The following is a 23,108-nucleotide window of genomic DNA, read 5'->3' on the forward strand; positions in this document are numbered from 1 at the left end:
CTCTCACTGCATCCTGTCCCCCCACGTACACTTTTAATAATGTGCAGTTCTATTGTACTATCCGCGGTGACCCATTTCACAGCATGTGGTACTCGTGTGGTGTCATTTCTCCGCTGGACGGAAGGAGAAAGTAATAAAACGTTCCGGAGTCGTGGAGAGAGCGTGGGCCTTGGCATCTCATGGCCTGCAATCCTAGTTCTTGCTTTGCTGCCTCTGTAGCTGGGCTGCCTTCTTGGAGACCCTCGACGTCACCAAACGTCAGTTTTCTTGTCTGCAGAATGGAGACAACGGTCATTTGCTTTGGGCTTTGCAGAAAGGATTAGAAGGGGTGGATGTATCAGAGGAAAACCAGTGTACCCACGGAAAAGTCCTCATCACTCATTACAACGGAGCGGGTGGCCTCCAGGGGAAACGCGCCTTCCATCGAATGAATTGTTACATGAGCACGTTTGAAGGGGCTGTGATCCCGCTGTACTTGAAAAATTTTTTTTTATTTAACATTTTTTTATTGTCAAAGTCACATAATATAAAACATCCTTTTTTTTTTTTTTGGTACGCGGGCCTCTCACTTCTGTAGCCTCTCGCGCCGCGGAGCACAGGCTCCGGACACGCAGGCTCAGCGGCCATGGCTCACGGGCCCAGCCGCTCCGCGGCACGTGGGATCTTCCCGGACCGGGGCACGAACCCGTGTCCCCTGCGTCAGCAGGTGGACTCTCAACCACTGCGCCACCAGGGAAGCCCAAAACATCCTATTTTAACCACATTTAACTGCACAGCTCAGTGGCACTAAGTACATTCACATTATTGTACAATCCTCACCTCCCGAATTTTTGAGCTTCCCAAACTCAAACTCTGTCCCCATCAAACATTAACTGCACATTCCCCCACCCCCCGGCCCCGGCATCTACCAGTGTACTTTCTGACTTCATGAATTTGACTGTTTTAGGTACCTCATATAAGCGGTATCAAACAGCATTGATCTGCACCCAGTGTATATTGGAATGCATTTTTAAGGTTAATATATGTCCTGCAAACATACTGTACCTTCTTTTCTTCTCCCTGTGCAATACAGTAGGCCCTCACTAAACCTCTGCTTCATACACAGTAGTGTTCATATGTCCGTCCTAATCTCTCAATCCATCCCACTCCCCCCTTGGTGTCCATACGTTTGTTTTCTACGTCTGTGTCTATTTCTGCTTTGCAAATAGGTTCATTTGTACCGTTTTTCTAGATCCCACATATATGCATTAAACGAATATATGACATTCATTTTTCTCTTTCTGACTTACTTCACTCTATACCTGGAGAAAACCGTAATTCAGAAAGATAACATTCCAGTGTTCCGAAACGGTGATTGCTTTAACTGCCTTTCTTCTTCCCAAAAGACGTTTAAAAGAGTTTTACAATTCCAGTTGGAAACTGTAACCCAAAAAGGTGCATGCACCCCTATGTTCACAGCAGCAATGTTCACAGTAGCCAAGACATGGAAGCCACCTAAATGTCCTTCGACAGGGGAATGGATAAAGAAGATGTGGTACGTATATACAGTGGAATATTACTCAGCCATAAAAAAGAATGAAATCATGCCATCTGCAGCAACATGGAGAGACCTAGAGATCCCACTGTCTTTGATTTCACTCAGAAGCTCTGGGCTTTGTTGGATATGTGGCCATGCAAATCGCTTTGGGCCGTTCCCACATCGTGCTGTCAAGAGTCCATCCCTAACGCTTACAGTAATCCCTTGAAATCTGCAGCCCTGTTACAACAAAGACCAGCCTCTTCGCTGCAGCTTCCAGAACTTACAACAAGTCAGTGGAATTGCAAAGTGGTGGGACGGGGGAAACATTTTACGTTGGCATTCACGCATTGTCTGTAAACGAAAATGCAAATGATTTGTTTTAGTTTGTGACCATCGGGCACTTGGTAGGGGTGGGGGGCATGGAGCTTTGTCCTGCGGTGTGCATTTTATATAGAAAATGTATGAAAGGAAAAAATCAGTCAGATGGGTGAAAGGAAAAAAATCAAAGCCATATATGCAGGCATCTGTTTTCAGGTTCGTGTTTCGTCAGGACACCAACCTGTCGAAAGTTTACTGATTCCACGTTCAACCAATCCTCTTGTGAGTCTGTTTATGTTTCATAGGCAAGTTCATTTGTATCACACTTTAGATTCCACATGTAAGTGGTAACGTGGTATTTGTCTTCCCTGTCTGACTGACTTCACTCAGTATGATCATCTCTAGGTCCATCCAGGTTGCTGCAAATGGCATGATTTCATTCCTTTTTATGGCTGAGCCATGTTCCATTGTACACATGCACCACTGTGCCTTATCTATCCTTCCCTCTGTCGATGGACACGTAGGTTGTTTCCATGTCCTGGCTATTGTGAATAGTGCTGCTGTGAACAGTGGGGTGCGTGTATCTTTTCGAATCAGTTTTGTCTGGATATATGCCCAGCAGTGGGATTGCTGGATCGTATGATAGCTCTATTTTTAGTTTTTTAAGGAACCTCCATACTGTTCTCCATGGTTTATATTCCCCCCAACAGTGTAGGAGCGTCCTTTCTTCTCCACAGCTTCCCTAGCATTTGTGATTTGTGTTCTTTTTGGTGATGGTCATTTGACAGGTGTGAGGTGATACCTCGTTGTGGTTTTGGTTTGCATTTCCCTGATGATTAGCAGTGTTGAGCATCTTTTCATGTGTCTGAATGCACCTCAGCAATGGCCACCTGGCTCCATGTTGGATGTCTGAACCACAGTTACTCCATTCTGAGTTTTAAATGTATTTTTCCTTCATGGCTAAAGCAGACGTACAGTGCATGTTTAATAGGCCGCAAACATGCTGTTTTGGTTAGCCTGAAGTTCAAATTAAATCATGTAGAAGCCAGGATGACTTCCCTATACCTCAACATGTCAAAATTTCCTCTATCGTTTTCCCCTCTGGATTGCAAATCTTTCTTTTTTATTGAAGTATAGTTGATTTACAGTGTTGTGTTAGTTTCTTGTGTAGAACTAAGTGATTCAGTTATATATATATATTCTTTTATATATTTTATGTATTCATTTTTATATATAAAATTTTATATATAATAGTCATATATTTTATATAATCTTTTATATATCTATGTATTCTTTTTCAGATTCTTTTCCCTTATAGGTTATTATAAGATATTGAACATAGTTCTCTGTGATATACAGTAGGTCCTTGTTTATCTATTCTGTATATAATAGTTCATATCTGTTAATCCCAAAGTCCTAATTTATCCTTTCTCCCCCTTCCCCTTTGGTAACCATAAGTCTGTTTTCTATGTCTGTGGGTCTGTTTCTGTTCTGTAGATAGGTTCATTTGTATCATTTTTTAGATTCCACCTGTAAGTGATACCATGTGATATTTGTCTTTCTCTGACTTACTCAGTATGATCATTTCTAGGTCCATCCATGTTGCTGCAAATGGCATTATTTTGTTCTTTTTGATGGCCGACTAGTATCCCACTGTATATATGCACCGCATCTTCTTTATCCACTCCTCTGTTGATGGACACTTAGGTGGCTTCCATGTCTTGGCTACTGTAAATAGTGCTGCTATGAACACAGGGGTGCACGCATCTTTTCGAATTAGAGTTTTGTCTGGGTATATGCCCAGTAGTGGAATTGCTGAGTCCTACGGTCGCTCTGTTTTTAGTTTTGTGAGAAACCTCTCCACACAGGAGTACTGTTCTCCACAGTGGTTGCACTAATTTCCATTCCCACGAATCGTGTAGGAGGGCTCCCTTTTCTCCATATTCTCGCTGACATTTGTTGTGTGTGCTCTTTTTTTATAGTTATTATTGAGAAAACAATGTGTTTAATTTATCAAAAAAACTATTTCCTTTGATTGAAGAAAATGGTACACACTGCAATAATGTGAAAACCTAGAGGCTCTAATCAGAGCCCTCAAAGTCTAAGAAATTGAGGAACCTGTATTGAAAAACTAGTCAATCCCAGGATTTATATTTCTGTGGACAGCAGGTAGTTGTCGTGTGCTTTCTTATTTATCTAACTTGACAATTTCTTTTAATTGAAGTGTTTAGACAATTTATTTTAATCACCAGTAGAGTCTATTTTTATTTGTGCCATCTGTTCTGTGTTCCATTTTTTCCTTCTCTCTTTTTATTTTTAATTTTTAAATTGAAGTATAGTTGATTTACAATGTTGTGTTAGTTTCAGCTGTACAGCAAAGTGATTTATAAATAAGTTCTTTTGTATCATTTTTTTTAGATTCCACATATAAGTGGTATCATATTTGTCTTTCTCTGTCTGACTGACTTACTATGGTAATCTCCAAGTCCATCCATATTGCTGTAAATGGCATGATTTCATTCTCTTTTATGGCTGAGTAATATTCCATTGTATATGTATACACCACATCTTTATTCATCTGTCGATGGACACTTAGGTTGCTTCCCTGTCTTGGCTATTGTAAATAGTGCTGCTATGAACATTGGGGTGCATGTATTTTTTTTAACATCTTTATTGGAGTATAATTGCTTTACAATGGTGTGTTAGTTTCTGCTTTATAACAAAGTGAATCAGTTACACATATATCCCCATATCTCTTTCCTCTTGTGTCTCCCTCCCACCCGCCCTATCCCACCCCTCCAGGTGGTCACAAATCACTGAGCTGATCTCCCTGTGCTATGCGGCTGCTTCCCACTAGCTATCTATTTTACGTTTGGTAGTGTATATATGTCCATGCCACTCTCTCACTTTGTCACAGCTTACCCTTCCCCCGCCCCGTGTCCTCAAGTCCATTCTCTAGTAGATCTGAGTCTTTATTCCCAACCTGCCCCGAGGTTCTTCATGACCTTTTTTTTTTGTTTAGATTCCTTATATATGTGTTAGCATAGGGTATTTGTTTATGCATTTCTGACTTACTTCACTCTGTATGACAGACTCTAGGTCCATCCACCTCACTACAAATAACTCAATTTTGTTTCTTTTTATGGCTGAGTAAGATTCCATTGTATGTATGTGCCACATCTTCTTTATCCGTTCAGCTGTGGATGGACGTTTAGGTTGCTCCCACGTCCTGGCCATTGTAAATAGAGCCGCAGTGAACATTGTGGTACATGACTCTTTTTGAATTATGGTTTTCTCAGGGTATATGCCCAGTAGTGGGATTGCTGGGTCGTACGGTAATTCTATTTGTAGTTTTTTTAAGGAACCTCCATACTGTTCTTCACAGTGGCTGTATCAATTTACATTCCCACCAACAGTGCAAGAGGGTTCCCTTTTCTCCACACCCTCTCCAGCATTTATTGTTTGTAGATTTTTTTGATGATGTCCATTCTGACTGGTGTGAGGTGATACCTCATTGTGGTTTTGATTTTCATTTCCCTGATGATTAGCAATTTTGAGCATCTTTCCGTGTATCCATTGGCCATATGTATTTCCTCTTTGGAAAAATGTGTATTCAGTTCTTCTACCCATTTTTAAGTTGGGTTGTTTCTTTTTTTAATGTTGTATTGTTTGAGCTGTTTATGTATGTTGAATATTAATCCCTGTCAGTCATATCATTTGGAAATATTTTCTTGCTTTTGGTAGGTTATTTTTTTGTTTTGTCGATGGTTTCCTTTGCTGTGCAAAAGCTTTTAAGTTTAATTAGGTCCTATTTATTTTTGCTTTTATTTCCTTTATTTTAGGAGACATAGTAAAAAAATATCGCTGTGATTTATGTTGAGTGTCTGCCTATGTTTTCCTCTAGGATTTTTATAGTATCCAGTCTTACACTTAGGTCTTTAATCCATTTTGAGGTTTTTTTTTGTATATGATGTTAGAAAATGTTCTAATTTCATTCTTTTAAATCTAGCTATCCAGTGTTCCCAGCACCACTTATTGAAGAGACTGTCTTTTCTCCAGTGTACATCCTTGTCTCCTTTATCATAGATTATTTGACCATAGGTGTGTGGGTTTGTTTCTGGGCTTTTTGTCCTGTTCTGTTGACCTATGTGTCTGTTTTTCTTGCCAGTACCATACTGTTTTGGTGACTGTAGCTTTGTAGTATAGTCTGAAGTCAGGGAGCATGATTCCTCCATGCTGTGTTCTTCTTTCTCAAGATTGTTTTGGCTATTTGGGTTTTTTTGGGGTTTCCACACAAATTTTAAAATTATTCTAGTTATGTGAAAAATGTCATTGTTATTTTGATAGGGGAGGCATTGAATCTGTAGATTGCCTTCCCCAAGGATTCCTGACCAAGGTTCCAATATACATAGAATTTCAAATGAGATAATTAACCAGCAGCCCACTTTCTGAGATCTGATCCTGGTGACATTCTCCACACAGTGCCTCTCAAATGGGAACATGCACAGTGATTCCCAGAGAAATTTACTGGTGCTGCTGGTTCTGATGGAGCATGTTTAGTGTTGACCCTGAAACCCTTCCTTTCCCAAAAAGCGCCCAGGAGGTGCCGTTGCTTCTGGTCCCAAACCACACTTTTCAGCAGCAACGCCTTAGAGCCGTCTTCCCAAGGCTTGCCCTGTTTTGTGTGTCCCGTGGTGTACTGATTCCCTATGTAGATGTCTCTGCTCCTACCCAGGAGCTTTTGTTTGACCATGTCTGGGAAGGTTTTCTAGAACTGCTTGTAGGATATTGGTTCTCAATCAGGGACCTCTGTACCTCGCAAGAGAGACACTTGACATGGACGGTGAGACATTTTTGGTTGTCACAGTGGGAGAGGTGGGTGGCGACCCCTTCCATCTGGTGGGTAGAGATGAAGCAGGCTGCTCAACATCCTACAGTGTGCAGGACAGCACGTCACAGAGAGAATTATCCAGTCATGGGTCAACCATGGGGAGGCTGAGAAATCCTGGTTCATATGAGTTAACGTGCTCCTCTGGCCCAGAACGAAGCCTCAGTCCTTAGGGGAACCTGCAGATTCCAGCAGGATTTGCTCCTCTCTCCAGCGTAACAAGCCCCACACTCCCTAACTCCTCTCTCCTCCCCACTTCATGATCTCATTTTCTTCCTATAGGCAGTCCTCATTCACTAATGTGTAACTTCCACGACGTCATGGGCTTTGGACTTGGGTGTTGGCTGCATCCCCGGTGCCAGAGCTGGCTAATCAGTGAGGCAGTGTGTGTCCCTGGGCATTTTTGTTCTTGAGGCCGGGGTGCACTGGCCCGGGTGCGTTTAGAAGGAAATGAGTCACTCAGCATCCCGCGCTGTAGGACTGGTTATACCCGAAATACGTAAAGAAATGGGAAGCTAGTCGTGGCAGGTTCGGTAACACAGTGGGGTTGTTTCAAGAAGGAAGTCGCCACCTAGAAACGGATAGAGGATAGGGATTCGTCTGTTAAATGAGTGCCCGGGTTGTACATTTCAGCATAGCTCCCAAGGGTGTCTCGTCAGTCTGACTCGGGAAGGGATCACCGTCTTTCCATTAATGGGCAGGCGCTTTGGAACCACTTGGAAGGGGGTACACGGCCCAAGCAAAGAACAGATAAACACTCGATATGAGTAGCGAAGGCAACATCTGTGCCTTATCTCAAGTTTTCTTGCTAGAAATCCTCACCCCTTAGAGCTTCCGTTGAGTCCATGCTTGCCACTGAGAACCTCTCGAACCCATCCAGGTGGAGAGGAAAAGAGAGGTATTAAAAGGAAAACAAGTGACATATTCCATGACCTTCCTAATCCCTGTGGAAGCTTGTAGGCACGCAGGTAGATACGGACAGGACAGAATTTCCTACAAATGTCAGAGACGGCAGGTTCCAGAGAGAAAAGGTCCCTTTGTCTCTCGCCACTGTTCACCTTTGCCTTGCTGTTCCCGTATTGGTATTTATCCTTTGGTTCCTGTCTGTCCTTTGTTTTCATTTCAGCCTGTGTGTTTGTTTTACTCAATGGTAGACGCTTAATTCCTGGGTGGGTATTTCAGTCAGTCAGCCTCTGCACCTCATCCTTGATCAAAATGTTTCTTGTCAATGAGATAGGAATTGTTTTTTTCCATCCCTCCACCCTACTCTAGTAATTGGTGAGTGTTAGCTAATGCCTGGCTGGAAACAAAATCCGATGTGAAGAACAGTGACTCCCAGGCCAGCCCTTCTCCAGGTGTGTACACTCAGTGAGGGAAAAGTCTCAGTTCTCCGTAGAAGGACCCAGCTTTTCCTTTATCTTACAGTAACTTCGTAGAATGTATACAGTATAGTCCAGTATACAGTAACCTTTTATACGTATCCACATTTTAAAGAGAGCGTATTCTGTAAGATTCCTACTGTCCAGTGCTTGGTCTGTGTTAGTAAATATGGATGTGGTGCTGTAACAGGTGAACCAGACTGATAACTCGTGAACCAGACTCAGTTCACCCTCCAGTGAGGTGTCTTCCAGTGAAAGGAGACAGAATACAGTCAAGCTAACTGGTGATTGCCAAATATATCACCTGTTTCTAAGTTCAAGGATGAAAAATAAGGCAAGGCAGGAACGTGGAGTGTGTTTGCAAAATCCATTTCGTGGGAGACGCATTTTCCAAAAGGAAGGGTTTTGAGTGAAGCTCTGATGATAGCTGGAAGAGGGAGTCAAGTGTGTATCTGTGGGTAGGACCTGCTGGGACGCAGGAACAGAAAATACGTAGGGGTTTTGAAAGGTCCTTTTGGTTGTAACCGTAAATATCCTAAAGGTGTGTTTACTTGGACAAGGCGTTTCCGTTTACAGAAATTTTAAAATGATTGATATGTGTAAGTATGATTCACTGGTTTGTTGTTTGTAATGTTGAAATATTTAAAACAACTTCACAATCTGGTGGCTATAACGTATCAGTGTGAGATGGAAAAAATTAATACATTAGATCTCGATGAATCCACATACAAATAATCTCTAAAAGTATTACCCTCTGAAAAAGAGCAGAAGCAAGATTCTCCATGTAGTTTAATCCTTATGTACGTGCAAAACAAAGACTGCTCTCCAATATGTTAATAGGTTTGTGTTGTGATAAAAATGCATGCATAGGTACAATGTGTAAATTATACCATTCTGTTGAGAGGACTTAATTCTGTCTAGGGGATTAAAGAACAGTTTAAGATATAGAGATATTTTAATATGAACTCATATGTTTGTGTATATTAAGACGTCTTGATCAGATTTGGGGGTTTTAGGTCATGCTAACCTCCTAAAAGGAGTAGGACAGGCTCCCTCATCCTCTCCTTCTGAAAGCTTTAAGTTTAGTGCCGTCTCTTCTTTGCATGTCTGAGAAGACTCTGCAGTGAGATCTTCTGGACCCCCAAGTTCTTAATGGAAAATTGTGTGATGACAGATTGAAAATCTTTTATAAGAAAAGGGACTAGTCAAATTTTCTGTTCCATCTTGTGTCAGTGTTGGTAACAGATCTTTCAAGAAAAGTGTCCATTTCATCACGTGTTCATTTGGTTGGCATAACTTTGTTTCCGGTTTTCTTCTGCATTTTTCTTCATTTCTGTAGCATTCGTGGTGACTACCCTGTTTTCCCTATTAAGATTGCTCACATCACGAACACATGTACTATTTCACAGTTGCTTAACTTGTTTATGCCAGGTCCTACCTTTCAGTGTTCCTTAAGAGGTTCATCCCATCACTCTCTGTTGCATTGCCCTTGTGTATTTCCACCCAACCAATCCAGCATTTCCTGACATACTGTGAAGACCGGAGTTAGAGCTCCAACTGCATACACCCTACATACACAAGAGAAATAATTCAAGCATTGCCACGGAGGCTTTGTTACTTTCAGACAGAGTCCTTTTAATCTTCAGTGCTGATGTCTCTGACACTTGTCCGTTGTACATTTGGAGTCCGTGTCTGTGGAGGCACCACAACGTTTATTCTGGTAAATGTTGCTTAGGTGTAGCTCTGTTTTCCCGGGGCTTGGACCCGTTCCCTGAACTTTAGCCCCACCCTGGGAATAAGTTATGCACGGAGGCTGCTAGATCTTTGAGACCCAAAACACCTTGAGTGCCGTGCGGAGCTGATCACTGTGTGCTCTGCCCATTAGAGTGGGAATGGCCACTCCTTGGGAATACTAGTGTCTACTGCTCTTGGAAGCGTAAGAGGATGGAATACCATCTTTAGATGTTTTGAGCTGTGTTTGCAGGTCCATCTTCCTGACTGAGCTCTCAGTCATCTGGCCCCTCCAAGCAGTACGCGGACTTCACGATCCTGTGGATTGACCAAGTCTCAGCTGCTGCCCCATCTTCGATTACGAGGGATCTAATCGTTAAGAAATATCAGGTCTTCAGCGCAATTTCAGAAGTGTTGGTGCTGTTTCCCCCCAGTGATGGGACATGGCGTCTTGCATTTTCTGTGCATAAATCTCAGTGATTCAAACACAAGTTCCCCTTCCTGTAATGAATAAGATGCTTTCTGGGGACGTTTTTCTCGACCAGACTGCCCCCTCCCACTACAATATGAGTATCCGTGACCCCGTCCCCTGTCCGGTGATGGTTTAGTCCTTTTTCTCCTTCTCTCCTGGACATCTCTAGGACATCTGTATTTAATCCTCATCAGAATTGTGTCTGATGGAGCATCTATCCTATTAAAAGCACATTTTCCTGGGTACTGAATGTGCATATGTGTGTGTTTTAAATTAGGTGACTTTCTGCACAAGCACACATGTGCAGGGTATATATTAAATCTATTTATTTAAACCCTCAGAAATCAAGCAGCACCAGACGGGACATGAATGGTGACCAGGAGAGATGAAATGGGAAAGGGAGTGTGATGATGAAGAGAGAAGGGGGATTGTTCTGCAGGAACCAGGAACGTTGTCTTCGTGTTGTTGACCTTGATTCCATGGAGGAGATGATGTGCCTGGTTCCCAGTGACACATCCTGCAGGTGAATAAAACAGGACCACAGTTTAGTAGAGTTGACTGTGTGGCAGCCGACAGGGGTGAGCCTCAGGGAGTAGGACGTCCAAGGGTAGAGGAGCTGTTAGTGAATCCAATGGACAGATTCCCGGTGGACACATCTCTGTGCCATGGGAGGATCCATTTGGAATTTTCCTAAGGATGTACATACGGTGGGACCTTTCCCATTTGGGATCCGCTCTAGGAGTTATGATGTCAGGATTCATGCTTGTGTGGCTGTTTCATCTAAAACTGGTTTACCAGTTCTGTGACTGAGGTACACTTCTCTCCTAATTCCAAAAGTTTTGTCTTTTGGGGCTTTGAGAATTTTTTTTTTAATTTTTGTTTTGGAGTATAGTTGATTAACAATATCGTGCTCGTTTCAGGTGTACAGCAAAGTGATTGAGTTATACATACAGGTATATCAATTCTTTCTCAGATTTTCCCCATATAGGTTATTACAGAATATTGTGTATCGGTCCCTGTGCTTGTTGTTTATTTTATATATAGTAGTGTGTATATGTCAGTCCCAAGCTCCTAATTTAGCCGTCCCCGCCCCTTTCCCACTTTGGTAACCATAAGTTTTTTTCTCTGTGACTGTTTCTGTTTTGTAAGTACGTTCTTTTGGATCAGTTTTTAGGGTCCACATATATGCGATATCACATGATATTTGTCTTTCTCTGCCTGACTTACTTCGCTCAGTATGATCATCTCCAGGTCTGTCCATGTTGCTGCAAGCGGCATTATTTCATTCTTTTTTATGGCTGCGTAATATTCCATTGTACATACGTACCACATCTTCTTATCACATTCACCTGGAAGATAGTGTTTTTATTTGCTTTTTTCCTTCCGTTTTGTTCAAACAGAAAAATAAAAACACACTTTAGCCTAGATCAGTGTCGTTTTCTGAGGCTCTCTTAGTTTAGAAAGTTTAAAGGTTCCGCTAGAACAAAGTCACCTTCTGAAGGGGAATATAGACCAAACGCGTGTTTCAGACAGTGTGGCTGGAAGGCCTTGAGCGGGGCAAAAGTAAACATTGTTCTTGCGGGAAGTGTGAGGTCTCTTTAACCCCAGTCCTCCTGGAGTTGGGATGTGTATGGACAGCCATCATGTCAGGCCTGACTGGAACGCAAACTAGTTTCCACCAACTTCTGGCCACATCCCTGCTTCTCTGTAATGACTGTGGTTGGCGTGATTCCTGCAGGATAAGGCTGTCTCACCAGAACGGCTCAGCATGAATCAACCAACAAATCTGAAATGTAATAGGGCTCAAGAGAAGCGAAATTACCTACTGGAACAGAAAAAGTTCTCTAGTGACAGAATTTAAGTTACTGGGACACAAAATATTACTTACAACATTTGGCACATATGAAATCACAGCATGTGCTTGTTGATTTGTTTCATGAAAGAGCATTAATAACCGGCTGTGTTTACTTAGAATTAGGCGGTGAAGTCACTTTTTTTTTCCACTGGGGAAAATCAAAACGGCAGGAATCAAAGAACCACCGATTACTACCGTTTCTCAGTATTTCCAAAGTTTCTTTTTTTTAAGTGATGGATTTTATAAAAGATGACTCGTGGAAGAGGAAGTTTTAAATCAATTGACTTGTTTCCCGATAGCGTATTTACATGCCAGGTGAAGGATACATTCAGGAAAAAGTATAATTCTGTTACCAGCTTCCGTGACATTCACAGTATTTTCTTCCGGAATCCCCTCTTCTCTCGTCATCTGCTTGAACTTCTCAAAGTCTTCCTCTTTCGTGTTATTTCCTCTGCCTGAAAATCACCATGCAGAAGCAGAATTTTGCCCGTTAGAACCCGGGGAAATGTCTGAATACAGAACAAGGAATTGAATGTGCAAGTCAGATTTCGCTTGGTGTACAATGTAAGAGAGTCTCAGCTGGTTACCGTTTCCCATGACACAGGTGTCTGCTGTCTGTCTTGAGAATGAATCCCAATACAACGCTGCAACTAGGCAGTATCTAGCATCAGCAGCGAGACCCCAAAGGCTGACCAGGAGGTCTATGAATTTGGGGCTCCATGATCACAGTGTGGACCCTACTTGGTCCTTTATCAACCTCCTAGAATCTATACCTGACACTCATGCCTTGTTCTAGACTGACATAAACTGGAAACACAATTGTCCACTTCCAGAGACACATGCACCCTGTCACACAGGGTGATGGGTGATGGGAGAAGATTTATTCTCTAATTACCCCACCATTCTACCCAATACCTCTTCTGAAATAGACACCTATTGTCCCAGTGATACACACATCTCTCAGTGCCCCTGTGCAGGTATTTGGGGTGATGCCAGTATCCCTAACAGTGCAGCAGAACAGTTCAACAAGATGAAGATTTATTTTTAAAGCTTCAGTTCCAAGGCTCAGAATGCATTAGAAAAGTGGCCTGAATGGAGAAATGGAGGTCAGCCTGATTATAACCAGGGCTTGAAATTAGTTGACATGTTAAACTATTCCTAGTAAAACTCCGTATTTTACTTTTTAATTTCAGCAGGTGGGAATTATTTTGAAATTTGTGATGATCTGATACTTCCCACCCCTACAAGCCCCTCTTTCTTGATCGATTACTCTCCAGGGTCGTTAACTCAGTAAACATAGAGACCTAGGCCTTGTACCCTGAGTAATGAATATTGTCAGCACTTACTGACTTTCTGAATAAAAAAACTGACGATGGAAATGTTACGTGACAGTGGCAATGGGAATATTAGGATGTAATACATACCAGTCAGTCCAGTAAGTTTCGTAGTCTTGTCTAGTTCATCCATGTTGACATTATACATTCTCAGAGCATTTTCAGAGAGGAATAATTTTGATTTTATTTTTACTTACATCTGTGAGAGAGAATTTACATATATACGACCCTGCATTAATTATTGTCGATTAGATTTATCAGGGCACCTCTAGGGTATTAGCAACCGTACATCCTGTGTTGATCTCAGTCTCACTCCGTGGGTGTGCTGAATGCTACAGCTGATAGTAAAGGAAGGCAAGCAGGGAAGACTTTTCCTCATTCCCACCTTCTTATACAATTAAACTGGCCACACCTTGCTATCTTACTAAGATGTTTTCTAGAAGATGTTTTTTAATGGATCCGACAGTTTTTTTTAAACAACGTGAGCCATTCATCAGATCCCAATTCTACAGTTCTTTGGTTTTCCATGATCCCAGCCATGGAATTGACTTCTCTTTGGGACCAAAGTCAATAAACCACTCAAAACTGTGTGATCCTGAGTGCCTACCCTGTACCAGGGAACCGTCTGAACGCCGTATGTTAATTATTGCGTTTCCTCTGCCCCTCGGTCTAGGTTATTACTTCACAGATGTGTAGAGACCACCACCATGTCTATTGCTATGAAGACAGTTTTACCTGCTAGGATGTGCAGGCAGGGACCCCCTAACAGTTAACTCACACCCCACCTGGAGGGTTGCACCTTCGTCTCTGGCTCTGCCCGTCCACTCTGCCTTGTTTATCTGGGGAGGAACAAGCAGCGACCTACCTCGCTTTCCTTCTGAACCCTCTAAACGCATTCTCTCGTGAGCCCTGCCTCACACCTTATTGCGATCGCTCATCCAGGTAGGATCTAAAAGTGCCAGCTGTGTTCCTGAAACCCCGGGTACCATTGCTCCTTGTCTGAAACACTGAAAAAGCATCAGTCTGCTTGAGAAAAAGAAAAAAATAGCCGAAACAGCTTCAGAGTCTCACGGCCCCAGACAGGTACACGCGTCTTGCCCGAGCGCACTCTGAGTCCATGAGCTTTGGGTAACATTGGGACAGTTTAGATCAGATTATGCGTCTCTTCAGGTCCTCAGTGACCACCTGTGTTATAGCCGTGGTTTTTACAGAGGTGGACGTTGCAGCATCACTAGATAGGCTGTAGAGGCAATGAAGGTGATGGAGACAGTGAAAGTAAATCTGTCTTCCGGGTCTCACGTCACCATCAAAGCCACTGCTGTGCGCTGCATACTGTGGGTACACATTAGAGTCCCCAAATCAAAGGGGGGGGGTGCGTTTCCAATAGCTAGTTCCCAAGAGACCTGCACAAGAAGGCCAGCTACTCTGTTTTTCTTCCATCTTAAGTTGCCCTTTTGAAATCCATTTAAATGATTTACAGCAGTGGAGAAAAGTGAAGAAGAAAATATAGTAGAAGCATTAATGAATCAGCTAAAGGAAAAATTAATACAGGAGTTAAAAAAAATCTCGCAATCTAAAAATTACTGATGAATGTGTAGGGGTACGTTTCAGGCATATGTTTTCCCTACTTGTGTTCATGGTACAGTCACTTTGCTGTTGGTTATGTTAGGCAAGGGTAGGAAGCACAGGTTGATCATGTTTAAATTTTAATCCAATACGTACCCCTTAGACCATTCCAAATTCAGAATGAGTGAATTAAAAAGGACTTAGAGATAGAAATCTGAGCCAGCATCCCCATTGCTTTGAACAGAAGCTGTGTTTATGAAGAACTGTGCTGGAGAATTGAAATCATTTATGATATCCTTGGATTTATATTCATCCACCAGACGTTGGATGGATGAAGATGTTCTAAGATGGTTTTTTAAGAGTGTACTCTATGGAGTGGCATTGATGTCTAAACTCAATATAGATCCATGAGACGTTAGTTCGTAAGGTTGTTTTAGATTACGTAGAAACAGTTTCATATACTGAGCACCTTATGAAATACAAGTTCTCCACACCCGTGCTTAGTCTCTCAATGAGTAACACTCCTAATCGGGACGGGCTGTCCAATTCATGCGATTGAACCCTTTGCTCATGACCAAGTGCTTGGAAGATTTAGGGACTGGTGCCTGGTCACACCTCTGATTGTTAATAGAACGAGAATTCGGATATATGGAGTGGTTGAAGGAAGTTGAGACCAAGATTTCTACCCTGATAGACCTTTACCAGTGAAACACTCTCATACTTACAGTCAACTTGCCAAACACTGTCTCCTATCTTTCTTCCGTGAGCATATAATTCTGTGCATTTTCCGTGGAACCTTAAAAACAAAAGATCTTCAAGTTGGTTGATTACCGTGATAAAAATGTGACACACAATTAGGATTTTCTCTGATTTACCCTCTTTAGACCCTGTGTCAGGTATCCTTTTAGTGGCTATGAACGATGTGACATTCGAAAGAGAAGAGATATGTTGTCTAACATCAGGCAGCTGTCAGGAGGCAAGGATGTCATGTCTACGCATAAAACGTGAGGCGTTCCAAAGATAAACTGCAGATAAACAGGTCACGTTTACAGCCAAATAAGCATGAAGAAATCTAGACTTTTAGAAAAGAAGAAAACAAGTCTTCCCTTTAAATACTTTCTGGAAATTGAGAGGTCTAGCCATCATGACAGACCTTCGGGGTTCTCACAACCCTGGCAATGGTTTATTAGATGATATGATAGCCAAAAAAATAAAGACGACAGTGAGTTTAATTTCATCAAAACACAAATGTCTTCTATAAAAAACCTTTTAGAGAATTAAACACTGAAAGCCACACGTGTGTATACAAACACATTCAGACACGCACAAGCAAATGCAGAAATACACATGATACACATCTGACTTAAATTATGTACGTGTAACATAAGATAATTACATGTGTCACCTGTATAACAAAAGGCTGTCTTCATGTATCTCTGTGTGTAAGTGTAAGACAAAAACATGTTATTTGTCATATGTGAAGATGCACACAACCCAAATAAAAGGGGAAATAACCCAACAAAAATTGGATAAATTATTGAACAGGACACGTCCAGAAGAAAGGCGGTGTGAAACTGTGTACCCCCATTATTCGTCATTAGGGAAAAGCCAGTTAAAACCACAGTGAGATTCCACTTTACATCAATGAGACTGGATGAAGTGGCAGACGATGTTCATTCCAAGTTTGTAAAAGGACGTATTGCCGTTGAATGCCTTAAACACTGGTGGTGATCGTCCAACAGGGATTGTTACTGGGTACTTTACCGATTCCTGTAGCTAAACGTACACTTGCACTAGGAAGCAGCCGCTCCACGCCTACCCGAGAGGACTGAGAGTGTACGGCAGCACAAAGGTTAGTACAGAACTACTCACAGCAGAGTTAGAGTCATCACAGGTGGGGAAGAATAACACAGTTGTCCAATGACTGCCGAAGTACGAATATTTATATCCCCATCGTCCTTTCACTGGGCCGTGAAAGATGTGACTCCTTGTGTATGTAGCCTGGTGGATACTTTTTTTTTTTTTTTTTTGCGGTACGCGGGCCTCTCACTGGTGTGGCCTCTCCCGTTGCGGAGCACAGGCTCCGGACGCGCAGGCTCAGCGGCCATGGCTCACGGGCCCAGCCACTCCGCGGCATGTGGGATCTTCCCGGACCGGGGCACGAACCCGTGTCCCCTGCATCGGCAGGCGGACTCTCAACCACTGCGCCACCAGGGAGGCCCTGGTGGATACATTTTTAAAGTAATACGCTGAGTGAAAGAACCAGGAGAAAAAGGTGCAGAGTGTGTAACTGTTTGAAGTTCGAGAACAGGTGGGAAAATCAGGTCAGTTGTTACCTCTGGCTAGATCGGTAGACATTTCATGGTCAGAGAGAGAGAGGGAATTTTCTGGGGTGATGGAAAGGTTTTACGTCTTAACTGTGGTGGTGATTACACAGGTGTGCACATATGTCAACACTCACTGAACTTTGCCCTTCACAAGGGTGCATATAATTACAGATAAATAAACTTCCATAAAGTTGATGTTTAAAAGTGTGCCCACATGTAATGTCAATTAAATGGGGCACCAACATTCTAAACATAGCAAACAACCAGGTTATGTATTCTTAAAAAAAAAAATACTGAGAACTAACAGATACATGTACTGGGATGGGATATGTATGTGTGTGTGTGAGTGTGTGTATAATTATGTGTATACAACCAGTTATATATTTTGTATAATAGATGATCAATCATATATATTTATAAACCAATCTCTCCAAGCATAAATCTCTTAGTTATTTTTTTCTTAATGTTTTTATTCTTCAAAGTATGTGAAAATAGGGAGAGATTGTTGGATTACACGTATATAGTTAGAAATTAGGTCTTCAGAAATAGACTTCAATTTCTTTTATAATTTTTTGGTATCTGTTCTTCATTTTTTTATCATCGGAAAAGCTGCCCTTCTCCTCTATTCCCAATTTCTTTCAGTTCCTAACAGGTTAATAACTTTCTGTCCTTAGTTTCAAGCCTTTATGCTTGACTCTCTTCTGGACAGTAAATTTGCCCTGGTTATTTATACTGATAGAAATATTTCCTTTAGTCTTCTGTCTCCTCCTAGATTTCTTCCTTGCACTTGCCCTCTTTCTTTATACTGCCATTTTTTTTGAATTATTAAGCTGTATTTCTCAGTGCCATCATACTTGGATTTAAAGGACAGATAAAAGGAAACATTAACATAAGTTACACCTACAATATAAATATGTATTTTAATCCCATTGACAAGAGATCTCTTTGATGCTTTTGGATCCCCTATATTTCTTCGATTTAAATAATTCCTGCTGCTTCATTTCTTTATGTTTGGCTTCTGCTTAAACTTAAATGTTAGTGTGGGAATAACTGTTCTTTCAAGGACGAAATCATCAAATTATGTGTTTACATTTATTACTAATGTAACGTAAAGTTTAGATGTGAGAGAGACAGACACCGAGATCTACAGTTCCTAAAATATTCTTATTTAGTTTAAAGCATTGCCGTTGATCTATATGGTGAAGCTGAAACTTCAGAATTAAATTTGAGAATCCAAACCTTGTTTCTTTTATATTTCATGAGTTCATAGGAGAAGCATAATCAGAAAGAAGTGGAATTTGACTGCTTCTGCATAGCTCAATAGATACCCATTTCTGTTGTGGCAAAGTTGAAACTGAGAGTCGTTGGGCATATAAGAGTCTTCAGAACGAAGTCTGATATTTCTTTTCTAAATCTCCGCTTTTACAGAGACCTCCACACATGCTATCCCAGCTCCCTGATGCTATTTGCTATTTCCTGGGTTTTTAAATGAATGGGTGCCTCTGAGGATGGCCGTATTTCTCCCTCTTCCGAGCTCTTTGTTTAGAAATCCCAGTCCCCCTTCAAAGCATCCTGTGTGCGTCACATTCCCCATGTAATGTTTCAGACTCCCCGTGTTCCCACCCTCTGCAGCTTCCTGGTGCCGTCTTTCCACCTCATCCGTAACATTATTGTAGAATTTCACGTACAGTATTGTTATTAGCATGTGAATCTGTATCCCTCACTCTCCTTTCACCAATGAAGGTCAGAAGCGTGTTTCTTCATCTTCTCTTATTCATTTGAGTTCTTAGGAAACCACCTGCAGTATAGTCAGCATTCCATGGGTGGTACTTGGGGCTCTGAGAGCTCTAATAAATTTAGTCACGATTGAACATCGCCGTGTGTAAGCCTTTCAGGGCAGAGCGCACTGCGTGTCCTCTACCTGCCCACAGCTTCTGGGGCACAGTGGGAGCCATCGCTCACCAATTACGCGTGAAGGATTTCAAGCCCCTGGGTGGGACTGTGGGGGTCGAGGGCAGGATCCTCTTCCCCCTGCTGTGTCCCTCTTTCCTGTCATGAGTTGATGCCAGTGGAGCTTCTGGGACTCCTCCCCCTAAGCAAAGGCTCCAGGACATTCCCTGGAGGCCTAGAGCGGACCTGATCCCACAACTCCAGAGACCCTTCTCAGCCCCATAACTCAGGGAGTCATGCTTCTCGACATATAATCCCGATAATTCCCTGCAAACATGCAAGCCAGACCCTCCCTCAGGCTGCGGGATTTATATGTGGTTTCCTTCTACGTTATTTTTGCTACTTGACAAAAAAGTTGAAGGCTGCTCTGTCATTTTCATCATCAAGATGAATATTACGCATATAAACCTTGAATGGCCCGTTCTCACTGGTCTTCTCTGGGTTATTGGATGCGACGTAAAGGGTTTTCCATTCTCCTGAAAGGTGAAAGCAAAATTCTCTGCAGAAATTTTAGTTCCTCTCTTTTAATTTTGTCTGACATCATCCCTCAGGAGCTTCCTTTCTCTTTTGCACATCAGCACAAATTATCTAACTTTACTGAACAAAGCAGGATTTATAAGCTTGTGTGACTACCCAAATGAGTGGTAAAGGAAGAAATGGAGATATTCCTGAAATAGCTTACACTGTGTTATCAAATGCAGGAACTGCAGTCCAGCTGGTAATTGGCTGGCTCACCTTCTCTTTTACAAGCAGAGTAGAAATGGAAGAGGACCCAATTAAAAGACAATATAAATGCACAGAGACCGTGGAAGACATGTTCAGTAGAAGTGTATATGGACCCAGGTAATGGAGTAATTGTGAGTCGGAGGAGATGGCTAGGCTATGGGGCAGATAAATTTGGATACACGTGTATAAAGCCCCAAAAGGGACACACACACACACACACACACACACACACACACACACTCACACGCACATCCATAAAACAGCCATCACACCCCCTTTTTCCAAGGAGCCTTTTGAGATCTTTCTTCTTCAGCCAGCCCCACCTCCATGAAATCTTAGTAGCAGAAATAACTGTCTGTCTGGTTACATACACTGTTTGTGTCTGGGCTTTGTAGATACAAGAACGTGATTCTGTTTAACCCACAAGGAATCCCTTTTGGGCCCCTTTTAGGGGCAGTATTGCCACCACTGAGAATGCATGTCCTAGAAAAATGCCCCCTGATAATTGATTATGTGGATTCCACAGTGCACTGTGTCATTCCAAGGGGATCTCAGGCATTTGCTGGTGTAGCCAAAGCAGCCCCTACTCGTGCTTCATATTCTAATAATAGTTATTATTATTATTGCTATTATTATGTTTTAGTCTCAACTTTAGCATTGTTAGGGAGAAGTTTTCAGGCTCAGAAAGGGCCGGGCTCAGGTCTCCAAATGGGGATAGCAGGAGCAAGGGTCTTCATCTTGCCATGCAGTTTTCTCTCCAGGAATCTCTCCTCCTCAAGCCTCCTGTGCGCCCCTCGGGCCATACAGAATCCCACAGATCCATCCATGCAGATGGGGAAAAATGCAAACCCTGGTCACACCTCCAGTGTCTGTGCTAACTTCAAGATACGCGTGTGGCCCGTTTCAATCATGAAAATAGGTATTGACCCAACTAGAGGAGACAGTCCCGTAGTTTGTACAAACGTCAGAGGGGCAGCTTCCCTCTGGAAGGGCAGGGACCACTGTCTCCCCCATTATCCGTGCACTGCTTTTAACGTGCATAGTGTCTGTTTGTTCTTTATTTTCGTCTCGGTGTGTGTATTTATTTTGCCACATGGCGGGTATGGCGTTCTTGTGGGGCCATGGCTCCGAGCTCCGTTGTTTGTCACCATGTTTACTGTCCATGGACTGTGGAATTGCTTCCCCCTCCCCGTCCCTGAGTTACAGTTCCATATTAGCTAGTCCCGCCTTTGAGGAAAAAGCCACTCTCAGCACAAATAAGTCACGCTGGAAACGTATGAGAGCTTCCTCTGAAATCCTGCCTAGCAGGTTACCTGCACTCAAGGACAGCACTTAATGAACCTTCCTAAATTGTAGCCATCTGGTGACTGTGTTAGGAGACAAATTCAGTGTCTGTGGAATGAATGGGTGTCTCAGATTTTTAAAAAATAACTATTAAAAAGTACAGCAGATGTTCAGTGTCTTGGAATAACCTATAATGGAAAAGAATCTGACAAAGAATGTGTATGTATGAGAACCTGCCGTATAGCACAGGGAACTCTACTCAGTGCTCTGTGGTGACCTAAATGGGAAGGACATCCAGAAAAGACGGGATAGATGTATCCGTAGAGCTGATTCACTTTGCTGTACAGCAGAAACTAACACAACATTGTAAAGCCACTGTACTGCAGTGAAAATTTTTTTAAATGTATGTATGAAGAGTGATAGTATGTATATATATAACTGGATCACTGTGCTCTACACCCGAAGCTCACGCAACATTGTAAATTAACTATGCTCCAGTTTCAAAAAGTACAGCAGAGAGCAGAGTAGTCACTTACCCCATGCACACTGTCCAGAAAGTGGGTATTTTCACAGGTGCCAATACCCAGGGTTCAGCAGGTCTCTGTTGAGCCCAGGCTGGGGGAAGGCCATTGTTCTAGGCTTGCAGCAGAGAAAACAGCGGCCCACACAGGTACAGATCCACAGAGCTTCTGTTCCAAGAGGGGAGACAGGAAACAGAGGAATAAACCCACAGTGTAGGAGATTGATGAGAGTTATATAGAAGCATAACCCAGGGCACCTGGGCAGAGATCTGATGAGTGGAAGACAGTAAGTCATACAGTCGCTTGAGTGAAAAGATTCCCGAGAGAGTGACTACTAAGTCTAATACCTTTTCTTCTTTTAATTGTTAATTTTGGTGAAATACACAGAACTTGAAATCGATAGAATGAAATTGTATGTAGATAGACAAATAGCTAGCTAGGTAGATAGATCGTATTAAATGTTACATTATAGTATATAATTTACCTAAATTTATCTGTCATCTATGTTTGCACATACATATACAGTAATAAACTTATTTAAAATTTACTATCATCTCCATGTAACATACAAAGAGAATCAGACTGTGGAAAATGTACAATGTATGTTCTTTACTAGATACACTTCTTAGATATAAAGATGCAAACACACTGGAAAGGAATATACCATAAAAATCCTAAAAAAAACATGTTGGAGAAAGAAAACTTTTCTGGCTTTTTCAGTGTTTCTTTAAAGAAAACAAAACGAAACAAAAACGCTTCAGTCAGTGGGACACTGAAGTATATATGATATAAAATTAGGAAATGTTACCTTTCACTTATCCTGGAAACATTTTCACATGCCATAAGGGTTAGGTGTGTAGCCATTTGTCTCTCTAATGAAGGAAATACTTGTTCTGATCCAACAGGATAATAAAACTTCTCTTATCTCCCCCGAAGATAACTGGTTAGGACTCAGACTTATCTTTTGGTTAAGCCCCAAGGCCCCTAGAAGACTGGTATTCACTTGGGGTAGTTACACTTCAAGGAGGAATGATCCCATGACCTTATGGCCATTGGTAGGGATAAAAAAGGCAGGTGTCTCAGGCTCCTGGGGAGGTTTCATTTACGTTCCAAAGGCTGGAGGAAGGAGCCACTCCTTCAGAGGACAGCTTCCCCTTTGACTTGTCCACACAAAGAAAACTCATTTTTCCTGCCCCCCAGGGCGTTAGGCTCTTTACTTTGAACAATTGACTTGTTTC

General features: G+C 42.1%; 2 protein-coding genes and 1 long non-coding RNA gene across 5 annotated transcripts in view; 1 reads left to right on the forward strand and 2 right to left on the reverse strand.

Annotated features, from left to right (window-relative positions):
* Positions 1-23,108, forward strand: part of LOC115842371 (uncharacterized) — an 82,568-nt gene that overhangs the window by 19,886 nt on the left and 39,574 nt on the right. The gene's annotated exons all lie outside the window — the stretch shown is intronic.
* LOC138842521 (odorant-binding protein-like) lies at positions 10,645-21,979 on the reverse strand. Its single transcript, XM_070044746.1, has 6 exons — positions 21,933-21,979; positions 19,683-19,838; positions 13,587-13,690; positions 12,516-12,617; positions 11,535-11,656; positions 10,645-10,824 (listed from the first exon to the last, which is right to left on the reverse strand). The coding sequence occupies exons 1-6, from the start codon at positions 21,977-21,979 to the stop codon at positions 10,645-10,647; spliced, it is 711 nt and encodes a 236-aa protein (XP_069900847.1).
* The window catches only part of DHRSX (dehydrogenase/reductase X-linked), a 368,637-nt gene continuing 357,191 nt past the window's right edge, over positions 11,663-23,108 (reverse strand). The window contains exons 16-17 of the mRNA XM_060291858.1: positions 21,886-22,038; positions 11,663-15,858 (exon numbers count right to left, since the gene is read on the reverse strand). The gene's annotated coding sequence lies outside the window, so the exon portion shown is untranslated. The remainder of the gene's footprint in view (positions 15,859-21,885; positions 22,039-23,108) is intronic.

This window comes from Globicephala melas, chromosome X (genome assembly GCF_963455315.2).
Source record: "Globicephala melas chromosome X, mGloMel1.2, whole genome shotgun sequence".
Taxonomy (NCBI): domain Eukaryota; kingdom Metazoa; phylum Chordata; class Mammalia; order Artiodactyla; family Delphinidae; genus Globicephala; species Globicephala melas.

Coding starts and splice junctions, on each gene's coding strand:
- LOC138842521 (XM_070044746.1), bottom strand. CDS start 21,979: ATGGCCTTCCCCCAGCCTGGGCTCAACAGAGACCTGCTGAACCCTGG. Junction 11,657..12,515: donor TGTGAATGTCACGGAAGCTG/GTAACAGAATTA, acceptor ACTATCTTCCAG/GTGAATGTGATAAGAAGATG. Junction 10,825..11,534: donor AGATGATCATACTGAGCGAA/GTAAGTCAGGCA, acceptor ATTCACCTGCAG/GATGTGTCACTGGGAACCAG.